This window comes from Lissotriton vulgaris, chromosome 11 (genome assembly GCF_964263255.1).
Source record: "Lissotriton vulgaris chromosome 11, aLisVul1.2, whole genome shotgun sequence".
In the NCBI taxonomy this organism is placed as follows: Eukaryota; Metazoa; Chordata; class Amphibia; order Caudata; family Salamandridae; genus Lissotriton; species Lissotriton vulgaris.
The window spans coordinates 1,108,046,900-1,108,071,426 of record NC_141699.1 but is presented as its reverse complement, the minus strand read 5'-3'; the positions used below and the strand labels follow the sequence as shown (position 1 = coordinate 1,108,071,426).

At 46.3% G+C, this 24,527-nt stretch overlaps 1 protein-coding gene across 1 annotated transcript in view; it reads right to left on the bottom strand.

Annotated features, from left to right (window-relative positions):
* The window catches only part of LOC147684252 (putative cation-transporting ATPase 13A4), a 287,710-nt gene that overhangs the window by 251,121 nt on the left and 12,062 nt on the right, over window positions 1–24,527 (bottom strand). Inside the window, exons 3-4 of the mRNA XM_086944653.1 lie at window positions 9,254–9,400; window positions 2,803–2,873 (exon numbers count right to left, since the gene is read on the bottom strand). Of these exons, the coding sequence (XP_086800779.1) occupies window positions 2,803–2,873; window positions 9,254–9,400 (218 nt within the window). The remainder of the gene's footprint in view (window positions 1–2,802; window positions 2,874–9,253; window positions 9,401–24,527) is intronic.

The following is a 24,527-nucleotide window of genomic DNA, read 5'->3' as shown; positions in this document are numbered from 1 at the left end:
CCAACAACACTCTGGATGCCACGCAACATGGCTTCCACTCCGGCCACAGCACAGAGACAGCGCTCTTAGCCATGACCGAACACCTGCGGACCATTCTGGACTCTTGCCAAACGGTGGCACTGATCCGGTTGGATCCGAGTGCCGCCTTTGACATGGTCTCGCATGGTGTTCTGCTTCATCGTCTGGAAGAAGCAGGAATTTCAGGCCTGGCCTTGGAGTGGTTCAGATCCTTTCTTACCGGAAGATCCTTTTGGGTCCCCACTCCCCCTTTTATATCCCAGGAATGATCTATTGAGCAGGGAGTTACCTCAGGGATCAGCGCTAAGCCCCACATTGTTCAATCTTTATGTTCAGCCACTGGCTACGGTCGCCAGGCAATGGGAACTCTCAATGGTCTCATATGCGGACGATACGCAGCTTGTGGTTGCTTTGGCGGATGGCACTACCCTGAAGGCCCTCAGGTTTAGAAAGGGTCTGACGGCCGTGTCGGACTGGATGACTGCTAATTACTTGCAATTAAATGCTAGTAAGACAGAAGTTCTGCTAGTCAGCAAGAATGCCAATCTCTGGGGCGAACGCTGGTGGCCGAATACTTAAGGCAAGACCCCGGAACCCAAGATGGAAGTAAAATACCTAGGGGTGTGGATAGATTCCTCCCTTAGCTTTTGTATCCACACAAAAAAAGTGTCAGGGAATTGTTTTGGTCTTTTAAGGGGTCTTAGACCGATTCTGAAATTCTTCGATCCACCAACCCGCCAGCTGATAGTTCAGTCGACTATGCTCTCCCGCCTGGATTATGCCAGTTCCTTGCTTCTGGGGGCTAACCAATCTGAGATCATGAGGATGCAGCGTATACAAAACGCGGCGGCCAGAGCTCTGGTAGGACTTCCACGTTTCCATCCTATTGCCGATACCATTCGTAAACTTCATTGGCTCCCTGTGGCAGAGAGGATCCATTTTAAGACTCTCTATCTCGCTTTTAAGATTCTGAAGCTCACTACTCCTCAGATGCTCTGTACTCTGTTGACCCTGTATATTCCTCCGCGAGCACTGCGCTCTCTAGGACAGCACCTGGTAGTGGTTCCGCGGGTGAAGCGCTCCCGGACGAGCGGGCGTTCCTTCCGCTATCTCGCAGCTAAACTGTGGAACTTTCTGCCGATCCAAATACGAGGCTTAGAGGATTTGCTGACTTTTAGGAAGTCCATCAAAACCCACCTCTTTCCTTTAAAGTAGGCTTCTGGCGGGTGTTATGTTGAGTTATGTTGAGCTTTCTCTCTGTGGCAGTCAGCTCTTCTTGCGGTTGACAGCGCCGGGACGCCCCTTGGCTGGGGCAGCTGAGCACTATATAAAACCCTATAACATAACATATCATAAAGTGGAAGGAAAGGTTTGATATTTCGGAGTGTCCTCATCAAGTGGTTTGCTCCCTTACATATATTGCCGATATGATTTTTCATATTGAGGCTGTTTGTCCATGGACACTCTTAGAGATTTGACTGAATCTATGATGAGGAGTGCAATTGAAAGCAGTGAGGTGACTCTTCCAAAGGTCTAGCTTGGGGATGTGGTTCGGTGGGGAGATGAGCAGGAATTCAATTTTAGAGGTGTTGAGCAGGAGATGGTTCTCAGTTAACCAGTTTTGAGTAGACGTTAGGGTAGTGTTGAGTGAGATGATGTTTTCCGGGGATGCGATTTTTACATAGAGTTGCGGGTCTTCAGAAACAAATGGAAAAGAATACCCATGGAGTTTAGTGAGTTAGCTAATGGTTTCAAGAAAAGGTTGAAGGTTAGCCATGTACAAAAAAGGAATCCCAGGCAATGTGCTTCAACCTGAGAATTTTTTGGTTATTGGGTAGATACAGTACTTGGCTGAGGTGAAATTTAGTAGCGTCTGTAAGAGGAATGCATTAGTTGAAGTAAAGAAACAATGAAGGAGTAAGTGGGAAAAGGACTGAGTTGGGAGCCAAAGGGCAGTTAAGGTCGTATCGTAACTGCAAGTTTGGAAATTATTTATTCTTTAGTGTGTGCCTCATTTATTACCTCTGTGAGTACAACAAATGATTAGCACTACCCTCTGATAAACCCAACTGCTCGCCCACACGTCCAAAAATAGAGTAATATTATTTACTTTTGCCCCTGTATACCAATCGAACATCCTCTGGACTCTGCACAGTGTACTTCATTTTAGTGTACAATGTAGGGAGCTAGCTTTCTACAGAAAAGGACTGGAGTTGGATCCAAACGGCAGTCGAGATTGTATCATAACCATGAGCCTGTAATTTACTGTGTCCCTTTGTCATCAAATGTTGGCAGGGCCAGGCATATTTGAGTCTTTGCTTGCCGGGTCCACTGAATGGAGGATCCACTTGTGGCATGCACTGATGGCATACAGCAAGGAGAAATGACAAACACAGTCTCCCAATGTGACTGGAGAGCAACACATGGCACCCACTGGTTACAGGCAACCAGAGGGCCTACCAAAGAGGAAAAGAGTTAATAAACAGATGTAATGCAGGTATGTTTATCACTAAAATTATTTACTTTAACAGGCTCTATCTGGATGGCACAAGAAGATTGTCTTCTATAGGTCATAAAGATTGTGGGACTTTTGTGTTCTTCCGGGGAGTTGTGTGACTTGCCATTGCAGGAGCAGAGGCTCTGGCTCAAGGTTATGCCACGCGCAAACAGGTCTAAGTTGTCTGAAGTGACAGGATGCCTGAACCTTCCACACTCCCAAAATATCAACTTATGGCTGGAGGCAAACAGTTCATCGTTTGTTTGTGTAAAGAAAATGAATCATACCCAATTTTCGTGAACTGGTTCTCAGAGCTGTCCCAAACATACCGAATCTTCTGTACCTGAATGAAGCGGACCTGTGGGAACAAACATGACCTTATTAGAAGACCACGTCATCCCACCACAGTGTGATCATATAAGAGGTTAGATTTGCAGAGTTCAAAATTTCATCTTTCCAACAATTGATCTGAATGAGTTTTGTATGCAAACGAAAGGGTACTATGAGAAATGAGTTCCACCTATATATTCCCCATGGATTATTAATTTTTGGACACCCTGGTTTACGTACTTTTGCTATGCATGACTCTCACTACCTCAGTCACGATAAGCTCTGTACTAATGTATTGGGAGTGCTAACCACAAGGGTTCCTTTTTTAAGATGAGGCGCAGCTAAGCTGGTTGAACATGAACACATGTGTGTCTATGTGTGCAGGCTCAATGTTTAAACCCCCAGACTCATTCAAGAAACTGTGCAAAAGTAGCCTGTACAAGAAGAAACTTGTCATGGATTGTGGTTGGCTTGTGCAGGCCTTATAGTAGTATTTAGACTGATTTGCTGTATTATACATTATCTGCAAAGTCTTGAAATATGCACCAAACTGCAGTTTAATCATAGTTTGACCTAAAGACTTAGTTGACACAACAACATTATTATAGAGTTCAGATCTGACATTACATTCCGTAAAATACACTCCTTCTGGCAATTCAAGATTGATTTTTCTCTGAATAGGCTCCTAATTATAGGGGTGCCTTTGATTCGCACTACTGGGTCAATTTAAGTACTCTGTATGTTTTTTGGATGCAGAATGGGGTACTAATCTGCACCACCTCCCTAAACTAGGCCTTGGACTGCTCTGCCATGCTACCATGAGAGAGTTAAGTGCTACAACAGAGTGATTGGTTCCCAGTAGACAGAACATGGCAGACTCATTTCTTGTGAAGGTCCCACATCTTTCACAACTAATGACCCACTTTCTTATAGGCCCATTTTATGGTTTAGCCTGTAGATTTGCAGTCTCAGAAGGCACAGTTTTGTTTCTGAACTTGTTGCCATATTTACTTAAGTGCACATTAGAGGCAAGAAGGGCCAAACAGAACTGTTAAAAAAGAAACATAGCATGGGATGACCACAAGCCACCTGAAGGTATTTCTCTGTACCAAAAGGAGCACGAGAAAAGCCAGACGATAGATAGATGGATGGATGGATAGATAGATAGGATAGACAGACACAACACCTCCATAGTCATGAAGTAAATCCACACACCTTCCCAGCAGTTGAATGCTTCAGATAAGGGTAACCTAAGTTTTTGATCACATGTGAACTAGAGACTTCGCCGTTGAAATGTTCACCTGCTGGGAGTGTGCGTGACTTTACTCCGCGACTGTGGAGGTTTTGTGTTTTTGGATACAATTGGGTCCCACGTGTTACTGTTTGGCAAATAAATTATATATATATATATTTCATTAATTTTAGGCAAGGCACCTGCAGTATTAGCAGGCATGCAATTTACCAATGTAGACAACTTTCTAAACTTCTCATCATTCAAACCTACATTAATAGGGGGAATCAATACACCAAATATATCAAATAACTAAAAGACTCATTTCTTTCATTTCACTCACATGATACACGTTCTGAAAAACTCATGCAACATATAGAGAATGGAATATTAAAATAAAGGGCCTGATTCATAAGGGGGCTCCTCACTCATGGCCGAAGCCCTGCAGTCATGGATGAGTCTCTGCACTCAGAGCAGAGTCTCTGCAATGGGAATTCACATTGCGGAGAACCCGCCCTAAGTGCGGATTCTCCCCCACAATTGTGGGACCTCCGCTACGAGTACAGAGGCCCTTTCTGAATCCGGCTCAAATTGTTTTACCATAAAATGTAGGATCTTTACCCAACATATAATTTATGCCAACTATAAATCCACTCACTCATTACAATAATTTCTGAAGCTTCCCAATCCTTATATTTCTCACAAATAATTCAAATCACTCCCTTCTTCCCTTGATTAATTTTAAGTCTAGGGTGTATTTTCGAATTTCTAAATTTCTTTTTGCCATTGATTCTTTCTCACTTCTGTAGCATATCAACAAATGTTTACTCTCCTTTCTCTAATGAAATTACATTCTACATCAGTCAGTTTACATACACTCTTTTTGTAAGTATTACGAAATGGTTGAGTAAGTAATGTAATAGGTCTATTTCCTATTTTGATAGGAGTCAGATTCTTATGTGCAGATAATTAATGGAAAAGGAAATCCTTGTCAACATCTTCCTCTAACAGATCTTGTCCCTGCAAAATTGATAAAACCAGTATCCTACATGATAAAGAATTGCTTTGAGGAACAGGACCAAGTAAGTGCAAACATAAGTATTGCTCACATTCAGAATGTCCTTTAATTAACAAGCAATTTTTTGTTTTTCTTAAAATTAAAACATTGCTCATCGAACCTTCTGAGTTTTAGGACATTATTATGATACAAGTCATATCAGTGAGAAAAGACACTCTTTAAAGTTATGAATCCTCAAAATTACAAAATGGAAGAATATTCCTTCCTTATTGGACAGCGATTCCCCAATCAGGAGTCTGCCCTGTATTGCCGCCCGTGCCGTTAGACAGGCCTGAATTTGATCCCCATCAGGCACCTCAAGCTGCATTTTGTAATCCTGTACTCTTGGGTGTAGTCCTGTGAGTATTACATTTACTTAACCTGGCACCTTGGTGAAACATCACTATAGAATCCTTGTATTTGTCTTTTACCATTATTTGGGGTCCTAGACACCTCCTGAGGCACTGATTTTTATGGCTTCTCCTGAAGTACTGAAGCAAATTCCTGCCCCAGGCTCAATTCACTAGACTAACCACTCCCCAGGTCATCCCCAGTCTTTGATGAGAGCCTCATACCCAGTGTAGGGTCAAAACCCAGTCAACACCATCCTAGACAGACCTATTCTTCAAATAATAACGCGTAAACTGGACTGTGTTCCCATGTCTATGATTTGTCATCAAGTAGTGTAGGTGGCCCAACTTCAAAACATTTTGCTTAGGGAGTCTCAGAGCAAATACGTTCGAAGACCTCTTCTTTAGATGCTGTTTTGAGTTTGGTTACTCATTGCAATACTAGTCTTCCTTGTGTTACACTTTTGGACCAATCAGATGGATGGAAGCTTTCATCATCCAGCAGATTTCTAATTTTCATTATCGGTTTCACGATGTGAGAAAATTTCAATTGGACTGGACTACTGCAACAGTCTATATGCTGGAGCCAACAAGACCGTGCTCCACAAGTTGCAGATGGTCCAGCATGCCGCCGCCCGTCTTGTCCTGGGCTGGCCCAGGAAATCATCGGCCTCTGCAGCACTTCGTACCCTCCACTGGCTGCCCATCCATAATCGCGTGTTGTTTAAAATTTTGACTATTACCTTTAGAGCCTATCACGCAAAAGGACCTAGATATCTGTCCAACATCTTTAAACGACATCTGCCATCCCGAAATCTGAGATCTTCCCACCTCAACTTACTAGTGGTCCCTAAATTCAAATTAGCGACCAAAGGTGGAAAATCCATTGCAGTCTTAGGCTCTAGAGCCTGGAATAAACTTCCTCCCGCACTTCGTCAAATTTCAACAGAATCTCTGTTTAGGAAAGCCCTAAAAACCTGGGTCTTTACGCTCTCCGACGCGGCCTGTAAGGACTTGGTGTAATGCTTAAACCTCTTAGAGCTGTTCCAGCTTACTCACCCTTTTCTATTCTGGGGTGACAAACAGCGCCAAGATGCTCCCTGGAGTGATAGCATGCGCTATATAAAAGCCTCTTTACATTACATTACATCTTGAACTGCTCTTAGTATTTCTCGAGTTGAAGTTTTTAAAGTTTGATTTTCTTGTTCATCTTTTTGTTGTTGTTCTTGCTGTTGTATATGCTGTACTTGTTCCTTCTGTTCTTGCCCCTCTGGATCCATGCAGTGTACTAAAGCTCGACTCTGTGAATAAGTGGGTTGAGTCAACACATCTTCATTCTTCAGTCATCACTGTGTGGATCCACTGGTGGCAATCTTCTACATTGAACAGCCGTATTCATCACCAGGATTACATGGTACAGGCTCTTCCAAAGTGACTCTAGTACATAACATTTAAAAAAATGTTTGTTCACCACAAGCCATGCTCCAGGCTCTAGGTTGTGGTAGAGTTAGAGCGTACCGGGTCAACCTTCTGCAGTAACCCAGAATTTGATCATCAGCAATTTTTACATGTAGCTGAAGGAACACCAGGAAGTCTCATGCATATCACAGCTTCATGAGGAGACAACCCTGTAGTCTTTTTGGGCAGCCACCTTTTGCTTAACACCAGCACGGCAAGGGCATCTGCCCATTTTAGTGGTATTGATCCACAAACTTTTGCTAGCTTTGATTTCGGAGTGCCATTTGTGTATCTCCACAGTTCCTGATACTTCTGGGTGATATCTACAATACAATTTTGTTCCATCTTCAGTGCCATGCAAAGAATTCCTAAAACCTAATCTTTGAAATGTGTTTCCTAGTCTGACTCTAAAGAAGTTGTAAAACCGAATCTAGGGTTCAACTCCCTCATTAAAAGGTTGGCTACAGTAAGAGCATTGTCCGGTATAAACAAATATCTCATCAAAAGACACCTGCACCTTATTTGCTACTTTTTACCATCTTTATTTTTTCGATCCTTTCTTTACATTCTTTGGTTCCTCATTTTTCAATTCTCTTAGCTCTTCAATTGACGGAGTCAACATAGACAAGTAATTTTTAACATTTTCGAATTCACATTCTGAGGTTTCATTTATTCCTAATGTGCCAGATGCGTGAACCCAGTATTTTGCAACTTTATCTGCAGAATTATTTCCTGATGAATCCAGGTCATCTCCACTCTTACGTTTTTCGTGACGATGGGGCTATGCAAGAGAAGAATGCGAGGGAACGCATTATATAAGAACCCTACACACTATCAAGGCAAGAACTGCTTGAAATTCAAGGGAGATCCCCCTAATAATAAATACAAGAACAAAATGGAAACTTTTCCTCCATTGCATCCCAATATGAATCAACCTTGAGAATTAACCAGACAAAAAGCGGGTAGAAGAAAGAGAGAAAGCAAAGTCCTGTTAAAACTAACTGGGATTGCTAGTCAATAAATACATACATGAATACAAAACTGATCAATTCCATTACACAAAGATTATACTGACAAGATCCCTATATAATGTGAACAAGAATCCTAGTGAAGGGAAAGAGTTATATGATAAGCTCCTTCGCTGTAAGATAGAAGTGTGTTTTAAAAAAAAATATTTTATGTTCTGAAGAAGGTGATGGGAACCAAACTTTTACCACCAAAACATGTAGACAACTTATGACAAAATCTGTTTTGGAATAAATATATTAAGTCAGTTCTGTGAAAAAGAACAGAGAAATTCTCTTTTTAAGAAATCTGTGGGATGTAATATTGTGATATTTTGGGTGATGATATTTTTCACATAGTATGAATATTATTTTTCAAAAACAGTTTTAGAAAAATATTGCATTATAATAATGAAATATTAAATACAATTATGTTCATTACTAAATTTGAATAAACCAGATATTTTTACAATAAATAATGTTTAGTGTGAAGACAGTACAGTGTATAAATGTGAAGAGCGTATGACCTTGAGGAACTGGAATGAATTCTAAGCAGATTGTATGGACAAGGAGTGGGAGAAACAAAAAGGATACTTTGTTATTTTAACTTGTATCCTGATCAAGGCACATCTAACATCATTAAATGATTCGTACATGAATCTATACAATTGTAGTTGATGTTTCTTTCCTTAGGTTTTATGTTGAGGTTCCATTCACGTCAACATTACATAGATCTTTGGTGATGTTATTGAACATTTGTTGCAGTGTTGAATGTGTGAGGTTATAAAGAGTGCATGATGTGGGGGATTGTTAGTGTTATATTTACTAAAAAGATGAATTCCTCATAATTAGGTTTTTATTGTAACCGCAATTCTCTCTTCTCAATCATAAGTATATTTTTGTAAAGGTTTTATCGGAGATTAGTCAGGGATCATTCTGATAAAATAATGCAGCAATACTGCATGTGTGTTAACTTAATATGACAAGTTCCATCAGTTAAATAACAATATAAATCCTCATGGTTCACCCTTCATGATCTGCAAAATGTATTCATAGTATTTTCTCTGTACAAATGTCCACAGGATTTAGCTGGAGTGGCTTGTGTAGGGAAAATGTGTCAAATTTTCATATAAACTGAAATCCAGTATCAGGTGCGCGCTCACATATGTGCCCAAACTGGGATTATTGGAGCACTCCTAATGAGTCCTTAGATATGGAATTCTGTATATCTAGAACACCCCCGTCCCCCTCCCCCCCAGAATGCTGCTGACGTGATCGTGCTGATGGTGAGGATAATAAAGGTTCTACCTTGTGATCTGGCTTCATGATGGCTCGGTTGATGATGGCGTTCTCGTCAGCCGCAAAGACAACGTCTCCCTTCTTGCTCGATGGGCTCAGGAGAGCAGACAGATAGATCCATCTCACCTTCTTCCTGGAGTAGGTTTTAAAGTCATCCTAAAGAGAGATTTCACAGGAGAGTCAGTCCACAGTCAATGGACAGCAGAGGAGGAAGTCAACACAGCTGTTGAGCAATGCTCTACTGTTTGCCTCCAGTGGCAGCTGGCATCTATCGGCGGTGGTGAGGCAGGGGAGGAAGGGAAATGGAAAAAAGAACCACTTACATTATGACTGTGGCTCAGCTCCATCTCCCTTCCATTGGACTGAGGCCAAACAACAATCAGGAAGCATACCCAGCCTCTCCTGACCAATCACAATGCAGCGTGGTGATTAGTCTGAGAGCTGTAGTTCATCGCTCAGCCAGTGAATGGGGGCCTGGGCATGTTCTCCATGCAGGCTGTAATGCAAGCGGAGTAGAGAACATACTAAGAGCGCATGAATGTTTGGCCTGCTCGAGAGGGCCGGCCAACCGTTCATGTGCACTAGGAGTGAGCAAACCACTTCTACTCTGCCCTAAGAGCAAAGAGGCCCCACCCACCAGCCTTCCCACAAAGCAGCTGGAAACAATAAAATGATATCAGTAAATTATTGAATTTTTCCTTTCGTCACACTACTTAAAAGCAGTGGGGCCAAGCTCCACCGCCTTAGCGGATGAGCCGTCACTGTTGGTCTCCAGCTGACAAGATGGAAGAGAACCGGATCATAGAAACACTCCAGGACTAGTCAAGGTCTCTGGGATCTGAAATGTGTCACAGTAAAGTCATTGCCGTTGAGGAATGCTCTACTGTTCCTCTCTCCAGACTTCAAGATGGAAGAGAACCTTATCATAGAAACACTCCAGAACTAGTCTAGGGGGCAGATTTACAAGCTCCTTGCGCCTCTTTTATGGCGCCGTTGCATCACTTTTGTGACGCAGCGGCGGCACAAAAGATGCGCCACCGTGCGGGTCATTTACAACGTGACGGGAGATGCGTCACGTTGTAAAGTTGTGTGCCAGAAGGAGGTGTTCCTGCGCGGGGGGGCGCGTTCCGGCACAGGAACGCCTCCTAAAAGTGGCTGAGTGAAATCTACAAGATTTCACTCAGTCACTTTTGGGCCCATGCTGCGTCAAAACCCTGCGCCTGCTTGAAGCAGGCGTAAGGATTGAAGCAGCATTATACAGATAGGGGCCCTTGAGCATTGCAGGAGCTGCGTCGCACTTGCGATGCAATTCCAGCAATGCTCCGCCTTTACGGCACAGATGTTTTCACGCATCTGTGCCATTTTTTGCCCCATGGTGCGTCGCATTGTAAATGTGATGCATCCATGGTGGCGGAGCCGCAGCGCACAATAACTGGCGCATCCCTGCTGATATGCAGGGATGCGCCACTTATTGTAAATCTGCCCCAAGGTCTCTGGGCTGTGAAATGTGTCACAGTAAACTCAGCCATTGAGGAATGCTCTACTGTTCCTCTGTCCAGACCTCGAGATGGAAGAGAACCTCATCACAGAAACATTTCTGATCCCTGAACCTTTGATTAGCTGTGGAGGCCATGAAGACTGTTCTCACCTCCTACCTAGAAATTCTTCCCTGAAAGTCTGTTCACTGGAAAACAAGTTCATATGTGGAACAGTTGTAGAATGAAGTGAACACTGTAAATTGAATTTACAATATTTGCGGTGCCCAAAGACCAGCCTTATTCTAATTGTGGAGTAAATCTGAATTAGGTACAAATAGTGTTTGCACTGATTTTTCCTTTGGAGTCAGGTCAAATTCTACATGCATTGTAATATTTTGTAAACAATATTTAGGACATAATATTTATGTTGGAAGATACATTTACATGTGATATTCCGACAGTCAAAGTCCTGCTATTTACCTAGGTTTAGTTCCTATATTTTCCCCCGGTAGCATAAATTTAGTTAGGAGAACGTAGACGCAATAGTGATTCATGGCAGCTGCATTGCAAGTACCCTAAACCACAGAACAGGTAGAGCCTAAGGGGCTCTCCAAGCTTCTGTCACCCGTAAGAAGCTCACTCCAGACAGAAGCAGTGCAAGCTTCCCTCACCCAGTAGAGGCTCACTCCAGACAGAAGCAGTGCAAGCTTCCCTCGCCCAGAAGAGGCTCACTCGAGACAAAAACAGTGCAAGCTTCCCTCACCCAGAAGAGGCTCCCTCCAGACAGAAGCAGTGCAAGCTTCCCTCACCCAGAAGAGGCTCACTCCAGACAAAAGCAGTGCAAGCTTCCCTCACCCAGAAGAGGCTCACTCCAGACAGAAGCAGTGCAAGCTTCCCTCGCCCAGAGGAGGCTCACTCCAGACAAAAGCAGTGCAAGCTTCCCTCACCCAGAAGAGGCTCACTCCAGACAGAAGCAGTGCAAGCTTCCCTCGCCCAGAATAGGCTCACTCCAGACAAAAGCAGTGCAAGCTTCCCTCACCCAGAAGAGGCTCACTCCAGACAGAAGCAGTGCAAGCTTCCCTCGCCCAGAATAGCCTCACTGCAGACAGAAGCAGTGCAAACTTCCCTCACTCAGAAGAGGCTCACTGCAGACAGAAGCAGTGTAAGCTTCCCTCACCCAGTAGAGGCTCACTGCAGACAGAAGCAGTGCAAGCTTCCTTCACCCAGAAGAGGCTCACTGCAGACAGAAGCAGTGTAAGCTTCCCTCACCCAGAAGAGGCTCACTCCAGACAGAAGCAGTGCAAGCTTCCCTCGCCCAGAATAGCCTCACTGCAGACAGAAGCAGTGCAAGCTTCCTTCACCCAGAAGAGGCTCACTGCTGAAAGACGCAGTGCAAGCTTCGCTCGCCCAGAAGAGGCTCACTACAGACAGAAGCAATGCAAGCTTCTCTCGCCCAAAATAGCCTCACTGAAGACAGAAGCAGTGCAAACTTCCCTCACTCAGAAGAGCCTCACTGTAGACAGAAGCAGTGCAAGCTTCCTTCACCCAGAAGAGGCTCACTACAGACAGAAGCAGTGTAAGCTTCCCTCACCCAGAAGAGGCTCACTCCAGACAGAAGCAGTGTAAGCTTCCCTCACCCAGAAGAGGCTCACTCCAGACAGAAGCAGTGCAAGCTTCCCTCACCCAGTAGAGGCTCACTGCAGACAGAAGCAGTGCAAGCATCCCTCACCCAGTAGAGGCTCACTACAGACAGAAGCAGTGTAAGCTTCCCTCACCCGGAAGAGGTTCACTGCAGACAGAAGCAGTGTAAGCTTCCCTCACCCAGAAGAGGCTCACTCCAGACAGAAGCAGTGTAAGCTTCCCTCACCCAGAAGAGGCTCACTCCAGACAGAAGCAGTACAAGCTTCCCTCACCCAGAAGAGGCTCACTCCAGACAGAAGCAGTGTAAGCTTCCCTCACCCAGAAGAGGCTCACTCCAGACAGAAGCAGTACAAGCTTCCCTCACCCAGTAGAGGCTCACTGCATACAGAAACAGTGCAAGCTTCCCTCGCCCAGAAGAGGCTCACTGCAGATAGAAGCAGCGTAAGCTTCCCTCTCCCAAAGGAGATGTGATACAGACAGCAGCACTGCGAGCTTCCACTATCCAGAACAGGTTTACTACAGATTGAAGCAGTGTAAGCTTACCACACCCAGAAAGGCTCACTGCAGACAGATACAGTACATGTTTCTCTCACCCGAAGCAGATGTAGTCCAGACAGCAGCAGTGCAAGCTTCCACCATTCAGAACTGGTGCACTACAGACAGCGGTGGTGCATGCTTAACATCCCAAACAGGTGCAATGCAGTGAACAGTACAAGCTTACCTCCCCAGGAGCAGGTACAATACAGACAGAAAGACTAGTGTAGCAAAGCCAATAGTGCAAATTTCCCTTATCCAAAACCGATCTATTACAGGCAGCACCATTGCAAGCTTCCACAATCCAGAACTGGTGCACTGGAGACAGCGGTGGTGCATTATTCCCTCAGCCAAAACTGGTGAACAGACTTCAGGAGCAGTGCAAGCTTCCATTACCCAGAACAGCAAGCCTACACACAAACAGAAGCAGTAAAGCCAACAGTCCGAGTTTGCAACACACAGAAGAGGTAGACTACAGACAGACAGGTGCAGGAAAGCCAACAAGGCAAGCTTCCATTACGCAGAACAGGAAGACTACATACAGGTGCAGTTAAGCAGACAGTGCAAGCTTCTGTCACCCGGAACAGCTGCAGTATGAACAGAGACAAAGCAGCAGCAGTGCAAACATCCCTCATCTAGAACGGACAGCAGGAGCAGTGCAAGCTTCCCTCAAGCAGGTACAATACAGACATGTGCATTAAAGCCAACAGTGAAAGCTTCCTTTACCCGCAACTGGTACATTACAGGTGCAGTAAAGTCAACAATGCAAGTTTCCTTGCCCAAAACAGGTGCAGTACAGAAAGAAACTGAGCAAGTCTTCCTTACCCAGAATAGGTGCATTACAGACAGCAGTGTAAGTGGAAGGGGTGCAGTGATAGCCTTCCTCACCCAGAAGAGATTCAGTAATAGCTTCGTCACCCAGAAGAGATGCAGTGATACCTTCCCTCGCCCAGAGGAGGTGCAGTGTTAGCTTCCCTCACCCAGAGCTAGCGCAGCACAAAATGAGGAGTTCATAACAGGAAACATGGATCTTCTCAACAACGCGTGTGATGGCAGTCAGTGATTCAATCAACACACATTTCAGTGCTTCTTTTGGGAAGGAAGAATTTTTGGATGTGGCATTCACCAACATATATTGCAACAAAACAATCTTCTGCATGCCTATGTAGACAATATTTCATGTACTCCGCTTCCATCGGTCATTGCCTCAAAACAATGAATGCCATTAAATGAACATATATAATCTTGTGATCAAAGTTATATCCAACCATGGAACAAAGTGTCAATGAAATAGGAGAACGTTTGAGATCCATAAATTGATTTTCATCTCCGATTTAGAAATAACAGCCCAGCAGGTTTGATACTTGCCTTGCACCCTGACCTACAAATATCATGTTTAATTGCAGCCTATAGGTCTGGAGTGCTGGATGTTGCCATAACAGACACAATGACATTATCTTTGGTTTCTGATGGCAGCGCCTGTGGCAGGTAATTACACTATCATGTCACTCTGTAAGATGCTGCACCCTGGCACACAATGATTGCACCCTCCAAATCAAGGCTTCTTTACTGGCAATGGACTGCTCCACCCCTCGGATACGACTGCTGCACCCCTCGGATACCACTGCTGCACCCCTCAGATACGACTGCTGCACCCCTCAGATAGGACTGATGCACCCCTCAGATAGGACTGCTGCACCCCTTCGATTGGACTGCTGCAGCCCTGGGATTTCATTCCAGCACCTCAATTAAATGCTTTATCTGTTTCATAGCATTAGATGCTCATGACATTGAAGCAACTTTCAATACAGTACTCCCTCCTTCTAATGTTCCATATGAGTAGATCTAAACGTTGGTGCATGTGCTCCCTGGGCTCCATTCTGAAAGAATATGAACAGCCCCCCCCCCCCCCCCCCCCCCACCTCCCCTGAGCAGAGGGTGAAAGCTGGGGGGAACCCACATGCATCAGTGGGGGCCAACCCACTGCATCCTGAAGGAGAGTGAGAACAGCCCTGTTGGATTTGGCCCTTTTTGCAGTGTCATCCCTGAACATTTTGCCTTCCTATTGCATTTTGGCTGACCTGTTTTTGTTGGTTTTATGACTCTGGGCACTTTACCTCTGCTGATCAGTGCTAAAGTGCATATGCTCTCCCTATTGTAAATTGATGTATGGATTAGTGTTGCTATGATTGGCTGATTTGGTTTACTTGTCAGACCCTAGTACAGTGCATTGCATATGCCCAGGGCTTGTAAATCAAATGCTGCTGGTGGGCTTGCAGCACTGGTTTTGCCACCCATTGATGCAGCCTGTAAAGTGGGTCTCAGGCCTGCCATTGCAGGGCCTGTGTGCAGTCTGGTACTGCCATGTTGACTGGGCAAGTGTGCCAACTTGCCAGCAGGGAATCACAAATGGAAAGCCAGACACAGGCCTAAAGCCAATAGATGGAACCACAAATGGGAGGCAAGACACCAAAAAGGGGAGGCAAGACACCAAAATCAGGATGGCAGACATGTCTGAAGCTAGCGTAGAGCCACAAATGGGAGGCCAGGCACAAACCTGAAGCCCAGCAGGGAGCAAAAATGGGAGGGCAGACACAGAACTGGAGCCCAGCATGGAATCACAAATGAGAGGCCAGCCACAGGCCTAATGCCCGGCATGGAATCACAAATGAGAGGCCAGACTCGGGCCTGAAGCCCAGCAGGGTGGCGTGGGTGCATATATTGCAAACAGAGGACCGGCTGCAAGCCTAACAAGGCAGAGGGAGCCTGCAAAAGCAGGAACACAATCCACAGCAGAAACAATCTACAAGAATAAGGCAGAAAAGGCTCAAAGAAGGTTACAAAAGCAAAACATGAACTCCCAATATGAGACTGGAAGCAGAGTGCAATTGCCTTACAGAAGATGATGGAAGGAGGTAGTCCTCTGGGAGGGAGAGGTTCTTATACATATTTCTCCTCCATTTGGTCGGCTACAAGGGCCTGCTTCTTTGTGCGACACCTAATGATAAGGACTGGCAGAAAAGAAACATCATTGATTTGCTGGTGTTGAGCATCTCTGATGCTTGCTCTGTAACTTTGCACCTTCCTTGAAACATCTGCTTTAGTTGGGATGTACTTGGCCATGAATGACTGATGAAAGGAAGTGCCTTGGAGTTCTCTCTGAAAATTAGTTGCATAATTCGGTCTTCTCTGACCTCCGCGTAAAGATTTCCCCCTTTATCCGGATCTTAAACAGCTCTTTTTCCATAGCCTTGGCCGTCTCATTGGCTTTCTTTCCTACCCTTGAGCGAGCCACCAACCTGGCTCCAAAGTTTACTCTCGGAAAGGCACATCAATGATATGAACCTAAACTTTATGTTTGAACCCTGGAACATGCTGCCAAGCATGTCTGTCAATGATTATAGCCATTGTTGGTCATCTACTTGCTGTACCAGCTGTGCTCAGGAGCAGCACCTCTCCAGCCAGCATCTCTTCAGCATCCTTTCTATGATAGAACTTGCACCGCTCTCCCACATGACACATGCATCTTTAGCTCTCGGACACTCCCGCCTGCGTTGGCTGCTAGAATATCAGAGTCAGAATGTCATCTCACATACACATGGAGTCCCAATTATCATTCAGAACCATGATGTCCCATTTGAGTAAATAAAAAAACATCTACACCCAATGTGATTTGTTAATTATATTTAGCACATAATATTCATCTGAGATTATATATATGACTACAGTATTTGTGACATTCAACTCCGACTTGACAGTCCCATGAAAACAAATTACAAAGACTGGGGGAAGTGACTTCCATACCACACAGCTTCTATAACTATGGACCCTTGGCTCTTCACCAGAGCCTTCTTTAGTTCAGGGTCCACCTCTCATCCAGAAGTGATGAAGGGAATGCTGGGTGTGGTACAGGGCTCACAACATAGTTTGAGACAAAATAAATGCCATAAAACATTACATGACCTGAAACTTGACTTTTGTATCATTTCAAAATCAGACTGCAAAAATATTTGTTGTCGAACCAACTGGCCCACGTTGGCCAAGAGAAGCCTGAAGATATCCAACAAGACAGCAGCTTACGTCCAAGCAGTTTAAATGAGGTTTAAAATTAGGATTTTTATTTTAGGTTACTCTGCATTTGTAAAGTGCTCCTACACCTAAAGGTCTACAAACAAAAATGTAAGATTTGGCATCTAATTCAGCAAAAAGTAGGGACTTGAGTTTCTTGCTGAAAAGAAAGTGCAAGGTTGGTATTTTAATAACTTCTAGTAAAAAAATACCAAAGTTTACCAGCAAGTGTAAAGAAGTCTTCACCGCAATAATATTTACGGAGAGGGTTAACCTTTCAGAAAACAGTGGTGAGAGGATCAAAAGCAAAGGGTGATTGATACCTGCTTATGTGTACTCTAAGAAACCTTTGTACTGGTAAAAATAAACATTTGAGAACTAGACATGGGATTTATAAAATACCTCTCTCCTTAAGGGGGAGCCAATGTAGCCGAGTTACAAAAGGATTTTCTCTAGTATATTGGGGGATGAAAGCAAGCGCCTTCCTGCTTGGTTTTGAATGGACTTAAGACATTAAAATAGGGGTTTATTTATACCCAGTAAAGAGCAATAGAGTAATAACTCTTGGAACCAATGAGGGCTGTAATGGTTGATCCTTCAAACGTCAGACAGGACAAAATGGGTTGATCCTGAGCATCCTGAAGATAGAGAACAAGATCACCAACCTCGGTCTTAAAATGTAGATCCACTTTTGCCCGGAGGCATTTAACACTTACTAGAGGAGGTGGGAAAGAGTCTCAGGAACTGGCCCTAAAGTGAGAAGACCAAGTGGACGCATTTCTGCCTACATTGAAATTTCTGTTTTTGTCCATCCATAATTATACTTTAAGAAAGGGGGATATGACCAGGCATCAGTTAAATTGAATAAAAGAAAATCAACTGAGTCATCGGTGAATGTGTACAATTAGATTCTGAATGACTTAATCAGATTAGGAAATGCTTCTACATAGACATTAAACAAATGGGGGGAAATAACAGAACATTGGGGTACCCAAGCAGTGACCCGTTTGAGTGGAAAATGTGCAGAGACCAAGAGATACCCTTTTGCACCAGTTTTTCAAAACTGAATTGAATCAGTCTAGTACTTTGCTGTAATACGGTAAAGGGAGAACCTGTTTTTTCATGATGCTTTGGTCAACGGTATTGAAGGCCGCTGACAGATCTAAACGTCCAATGGCACTGGTATAGCTTTGGTCAGCGGCCATTCACAGCTCATCTCACAGACACGCCATGCCCATTTCTGTGCTTCTAGTGGGCCAGAAGCTGGTCCATGCATTTTCAAGAGTAGAGTGGTCCTTTAGATAGGATGAGAGTTGAGAAGCAGCATAGCATTCTAAAGATTTGGAGACTGCTGGGAAGAGTGTGATTTATCTTTAGCTAGTTAGAATATTGGGGTCAAAATTTGATTTTTGGGGAAGTGGTTCTACAAAGCAATCATTTATGATCCTTTGGGATGGTGCTGACATTAACCAAAAAGATTGATAATACTAATAATGGATTGCATTACCCCTGGGATGTAGAGACTGTGAATCTTATTGAGATCTGTATTGGACCATGAACCCGATTTACATTTTATCAGGAGCTCAGTATATTTTACTGAAATGAAGCAAAACTAAGAGAAACTCAGGGTAGTAGAGTCCAAAGGGCCACTGGACCAAGAATTTGATAAATGGTTGGAAAATCAAGAGATGGTTTCAAGGAACCACCAGGCTCCATGCCGAGGCACAGTAAGCCAGGGTCGGGAGAGAGACTTTGTTGTTTCAAATCAGGGCCTTTGTTGGTGAAATAATTGACCGAATCATTGCACAGTTTTTGAAATTGAGAGATTTGGGCAAAAGGGTTGGTGGAGTCACAACGCTCTTTTCCCACCACTAGAAATATTTTCTACTTGTACCCGGGTGAGCTAATGCTATTGGAGGAATGTTCCCTGCGAATTTGGGAATCGCGGGCTTGAATGAGAGTAACTCAATTTTAAAGTCTGACTTGAGATGTGCAGAATATGAGGAGAGCCATTAAAGTTCTGCTTGTTTGGTTTCAGGTTTAAGAGTACCAAAGGAGGGTGAGCCAGGGGGCATTCTTTGTACTTCCTTTAGTTGGGCACCTTGGTTCTAAAGCAATGGTATCAGCGGTGGCAGCCGGTTGGAGTCTGTGTAACTGAAGTGGACATTCAAGGTTGGGCAGGTTAGACAAAGCTTCACCAAGAGAATGGAAGATTAGCCTATCCCAGTGTCTGCAAGCTATTAGGGTCTTATGAATAATGTGCATTTTCTGAGAAGCAGAAAAAAGGGGCCCCTAGTCCATCAGGGGCCACTTTAACTAGAAGGTAGCGTAATGCAGTGAAGTAATGAAAGAAGCTGCACTGCAATGAGCCAAGAGGGGGAGCAGGGTAGAGCCATATCTACTGTGATACAGGGGTGCTGCTATGTTCCTCAAGCACAAATAGGCTGCATAGTGGCGCGCATAGACCTGTGCACTATAACGCAGAGGTTTAGCTGCGATGGGTGGTGTAGGTTTGGTGGTGGAAGGGTAACCTCTGAGTAAAATGTGCTGGCCGAGGGATACCTTTAAAATGTTCACACATTGGATGCAAGCTGTACAGTGCAGCATACATGCAAGGTTTAAGTAGTTAGAAGAATTTAAATAAACCTCCTTGTTAACGCCCACTTCAAGGAGCTATTCGTTGGTGCAAAGCCACGTCAACCAATTTCAGAAGCAGTGACTTTGCATTAAAAAAAATCCATGGAAAATAGCGTGGGCATGACCATGTACCACCCATGGGACGCCCTCTTGATGCATGTCCATGTACCACCCATGGGACGCCCTCTTGATGCATGTCCATGTACCACCCCTGGGACGCCCTCTTGATGCATGTCCATGTACCACCCATGGGACGCCCTCTTGATGCATGTCCATGTACCACCCCTGGGACGCCCTCTTGATGCATGTCCATGTACCACCCATGGGACGCCCTCTTGATGCATGTCCATGTACCACCCATGGGACGCCCTCTTGATGCATGTCCATGTACCACCCATGGGACGCCCTCTTGATGCATGTCCATGTACCACCCATGGGACGCCCTCTTGATGCATGTCCATGTACCACCCCTGAGACACCCTCTTGATGCATGTCCATGTACCACCCCTGGGACGCCCTCTTGATGCATGTCCATGTACCACCCATGGGACGCCCTCTTGATGCATGTCCATGTACCACCCCTGGGACGCCCTCTTGATGCATGTCCATGTACCACCCATGGGACGCCCTCTTGATGCATGTCCATGTACCACCCCTGGGACGCCCTCTTGATGCATGTCCATGTACCACCCATGGGACGCCCTCTTGATGCATGTCCATGTACCACCCATGGGACACCCTCTTGATGCATGTCCATGTACCACCCATGGGACGCCCTCTTGATGCATGTCCATGTACCACCCATGGGACGCCCTCTTGATGCATGTCCATGTACCACCCCTGGGACGCCCTCTTGATGCATGTCCATGTACCACCCATGGGACGCCCTCTTGATGCATGTCCATGTACCACCCATGGGACGCCCTCTTGATGCATGTCCATGTACCACCCATGGGACGCCCCTCGATGCATGTCCATGTACCACCCATGGGACGCCCCTCAATGCATGTCCATGTACCACCCCTGGGACGCCCCATTGATGCATGTCCATGTACCGGCCATGGGACGCCCCATTGATGCATGTCCATGTACCACCCATGGGACGCCCCATTGATGCATGTCCATGTACCACCCATGGGACGCCCTCTTGATGCATGTCCATGTACCACCCATGGGACCCCCTCTTGATGCATGTCCATGTACCACCCATGGGACGCCCTCTTGATGCATGTCCATGTACCACCCATGGGACGCCCCTCGATGCATGTCCATGTACCACCCATGGGACGCCCCATTGATGCATGTCCATGTACCACCCATGGGACGCCCCTCGATGCATGTCCATGTACCACCCATGGGACGCCCCTCGATGCATGTCCATGTACCACCCATGGGACGCCCTCTTGATGCATGTCCATGTACCACCCATGGGACGCCCTCTTGATGCATGTCCATGTACCACCCATGGGACGCCTTCTTGATGCATGTCCATGTACCACCCATGGGACGCCCTCTTGATGCATGTCCATGTACCACCCATGGGAGGCCCTCTTGATGCATGTCCATGTACCACCCATGGGACGTCCTCTTGATGCATGTCCATGTACCACCCATGGGACGCCCTCTTGATGCATGTCCATGTACCACCCATGGGACGCCCTCTTGATGCATGTCCATGTACCACCCATGGGACGCCCTCTTGATGCATGTCCATGTACCACCCATGGGACGCCCCATTGATGCATGTCCATGTACCACCCATGGGACGCCTTCTTGATGCGTGTCCATGTACCACCCATGGGACGCCCTCTTGATGCATGTCCATGTACCACCCATGGGACGCCCTCTTGATGCATGTCCATGTACCACCCATGGGACGCCCTCTTGATGCATGTCCATGTACCACCCATGGGACGCCCTCTTGATGCATGTCCATGTACCACCCATGGGACACCCTTTTGATGCATGTCCATGTACCACCCACGGGACGCCCTCTTGATGCATGTCCATGTACCACCCACGGGACGTCCTCTTGATGCATGTCCATGTACCACCCACGGGGCGCCCTCTTGATGCAGGTCCATGTACCACCCATGGGACGCCCTCTTGATGCAGGTCCATGTACCACCCATGGGACGCCCTCTTGATGCAGGTCCATGTACCACCCATGGGACGCCCTCTTGATGCAGGTCCATGCACCACCCATGGGACGCCCTCTCGATGCATGTCCATGTACCACCCATGGGACGCCCTCTCGATGCGTGTCCATGTACCACCCATGGGACGCCCTCTTGATGCATGTCCATGTACCACCCATGGGACGCCCTCTTGATGCATGTCCATGTACCACCCATGGGACGCCCTCTTGATGCATGTCCATGTACCACCCATGGGACGCCCTCTTGATGCATGTCCATGTACCACCCATGGGACGCCCTCTTGATGCATGTCCATGTACCACCCATGGGACGCCCTCTTGATGCAGGTCCATGTACCACCCATGGGACGCCCTCTTGATGCATGTCCATGTACCACCCACGGGACGTCCTCTTGATGCATGTCCATGTACCACCCACGGGGCGCCCTCTTGATGCAGGTCCATGTACCACCTATGGGACGCCCTCTTGATGCAGGTCCATGTACCACCCACGGGACGCCCTCTTGATGCAGGTCCATGTACCACCCATGGGACGCCCTCTTGATGCAGGTCCATGCACCACCCATGGGACGCCCTCTTGATGCATGTCCATGTACCACCCATGGGACGCCCTCTCGATGCGTGTCCATGTACCACCCATGGGACGCCCTCTTGATGCATGTCCATGTACCACCCATGGGACGCCCTCTTGATGCAGGTCCATGTACCACCCATGGGACGCCCTCTTGATGCAGGTCCATGCACCACCCATGGGACGCCCTCTTGATGCATGTCCATGTACCACCCATGGGACGCCCTCTCGATGCGTGTCCATGTACCACCCATGGGACGCCCTCTTGATGCATGTCCATGTACCACCCATGGGACACCCTCTTGATGCATGTCCATGTACCACCCATGGGACACCCTCTTGATGCATGTCCATGTACCACCCACGGGACGCCCTCTTGATGCATGTCCATGTACCACCCATGGGACGTCCTCTTGATGCATGTCCATGTACCACCCACGGGGCGCCCTCTTGATGCAGGTCCATGTACCACCCATGGGACGCCCTCTTGATGCAGGTCCATGTACCACCCATGGGACGCCCTCTTGATGCAGGTCCATGTACCACCCATGGGACGCCCTCTTGATGCATGTCCATGTACCACCCATGGGACGCCCTCTTGATGCATGTCCATGTACCACCCATGGGACGCCCTCTTGATGCATGTCCATGTACCACCCATGGGACGCCCTCTTGATGCATGTCCATGTACCACCCATGGGACGCCCTCTTGATGCATGTCCATGTACCACCCATGGGACGCCCTCTTGATGCAGGTCCATGTACCACCCATGGGACGCCCTCTCGATGCATGTCCATGTACCACCCATGGGACGCCCTCTTGATGCATGTCCATGTACCACCCATGGGACGCCCTCTTGATGCATGTCCATGTACCACCCATGGGACGCCCTCTTGATGCATGTCCATGTACCACCCATGGGACGCCCTCTTGATGCATGTCCATGTACCACCCATGGGACGCCCTCTTGATGCAGGTCCATGTACCACCCATGGGACGCCCTCTTGATGCAGGTCCATGTACCACCCATGGGATGCCCTCTTGATGCAAAGTAGTGCAAAGCCCAATTTGTATTACTTGAAGGCTTCTTTCCAGTGCAAATAAAGATTTGGGCTAGAAAGTAAACACTTTATCTAATCTTTGCACTGTTTTTCTGCACTTTACAAGACTCTGTGCCAGTAGAGCATGTCTCTTTGGTGAGGGGGAATCAGACAACTGGGAGAGGTTCCAGGCCTCCAATGAGTGGCGAGCACAGAGAATGTGGCTTATCGTCCTGTAACCAGGTGGAAAATGTCACTTAATAGTATTGGAATTCTCTTCTCAGTGGTAAATGCAGAGGTGAATTCAATGAATAGTTGCAGAAAAACGAAAGGAGTAAATGGAGGCAGGTAAGCGCCAGCAGCAAGGTGAGCACGGGGGAGGAATTTAAAGTTGAGGTTTGAATCTCTTTTTGGGCTAGGCTGAAATTCTAAGACATCATTTTTCATTTCCCAGGTGTTTCCTAGTTATATTATTTGATGTTAACAGAGGATTACAGTTTCATTGGTTAGAATGAAAACAATTAGGACAACAAATACACCAGCATAAAAACACTACACAAAATATAGCTTCTTATTTAGTGGAGAAGTGGGGCTCACCGGTTAGAGGCGGCAGACCCAGAAGCAGAGTTCGGCCCGGGACCAGGGGTTCAATGCAGAGTTCGGCCCGGGACCAGGGGTTCAATTCCCGACGCGGCAGGGTACGGAACCAATGTCAGCGGGCTCGATAAATCTCGCCTCGGTGCCTCTCTAACAATGGGTCCCACGCTGCAACTCTGTGCAATAGCTAGCTTAATCTCCACAACGGCCCCCTCGCTGCCGGGGATGCCTGGCTTCACCTTGGGAATGCCCAATAGGGACCAGCTCACAGAGAAAGCCAGGACGGGTTCCCCAGCGGTACACAGCGCCAAGAAACCCTGGGGTGAACGTGCGCTCTACAAATTCATACTAACATAACATTATTTTAATCTAAATTTTAGTACAGATAACTGGTTCCTGAGACACAGTTATAGCAATTTGCACATTTTATTTTAAAGGAATCCCTACATGAAGGTGAAGAACAGAGGTCACTTCCAGATGCTCTCACAGGTGACACTACCCAGCTGTGCTTGGTGAGTTTACTAAGGACACAGCACTCCTGATGATATTAAGAAGGTT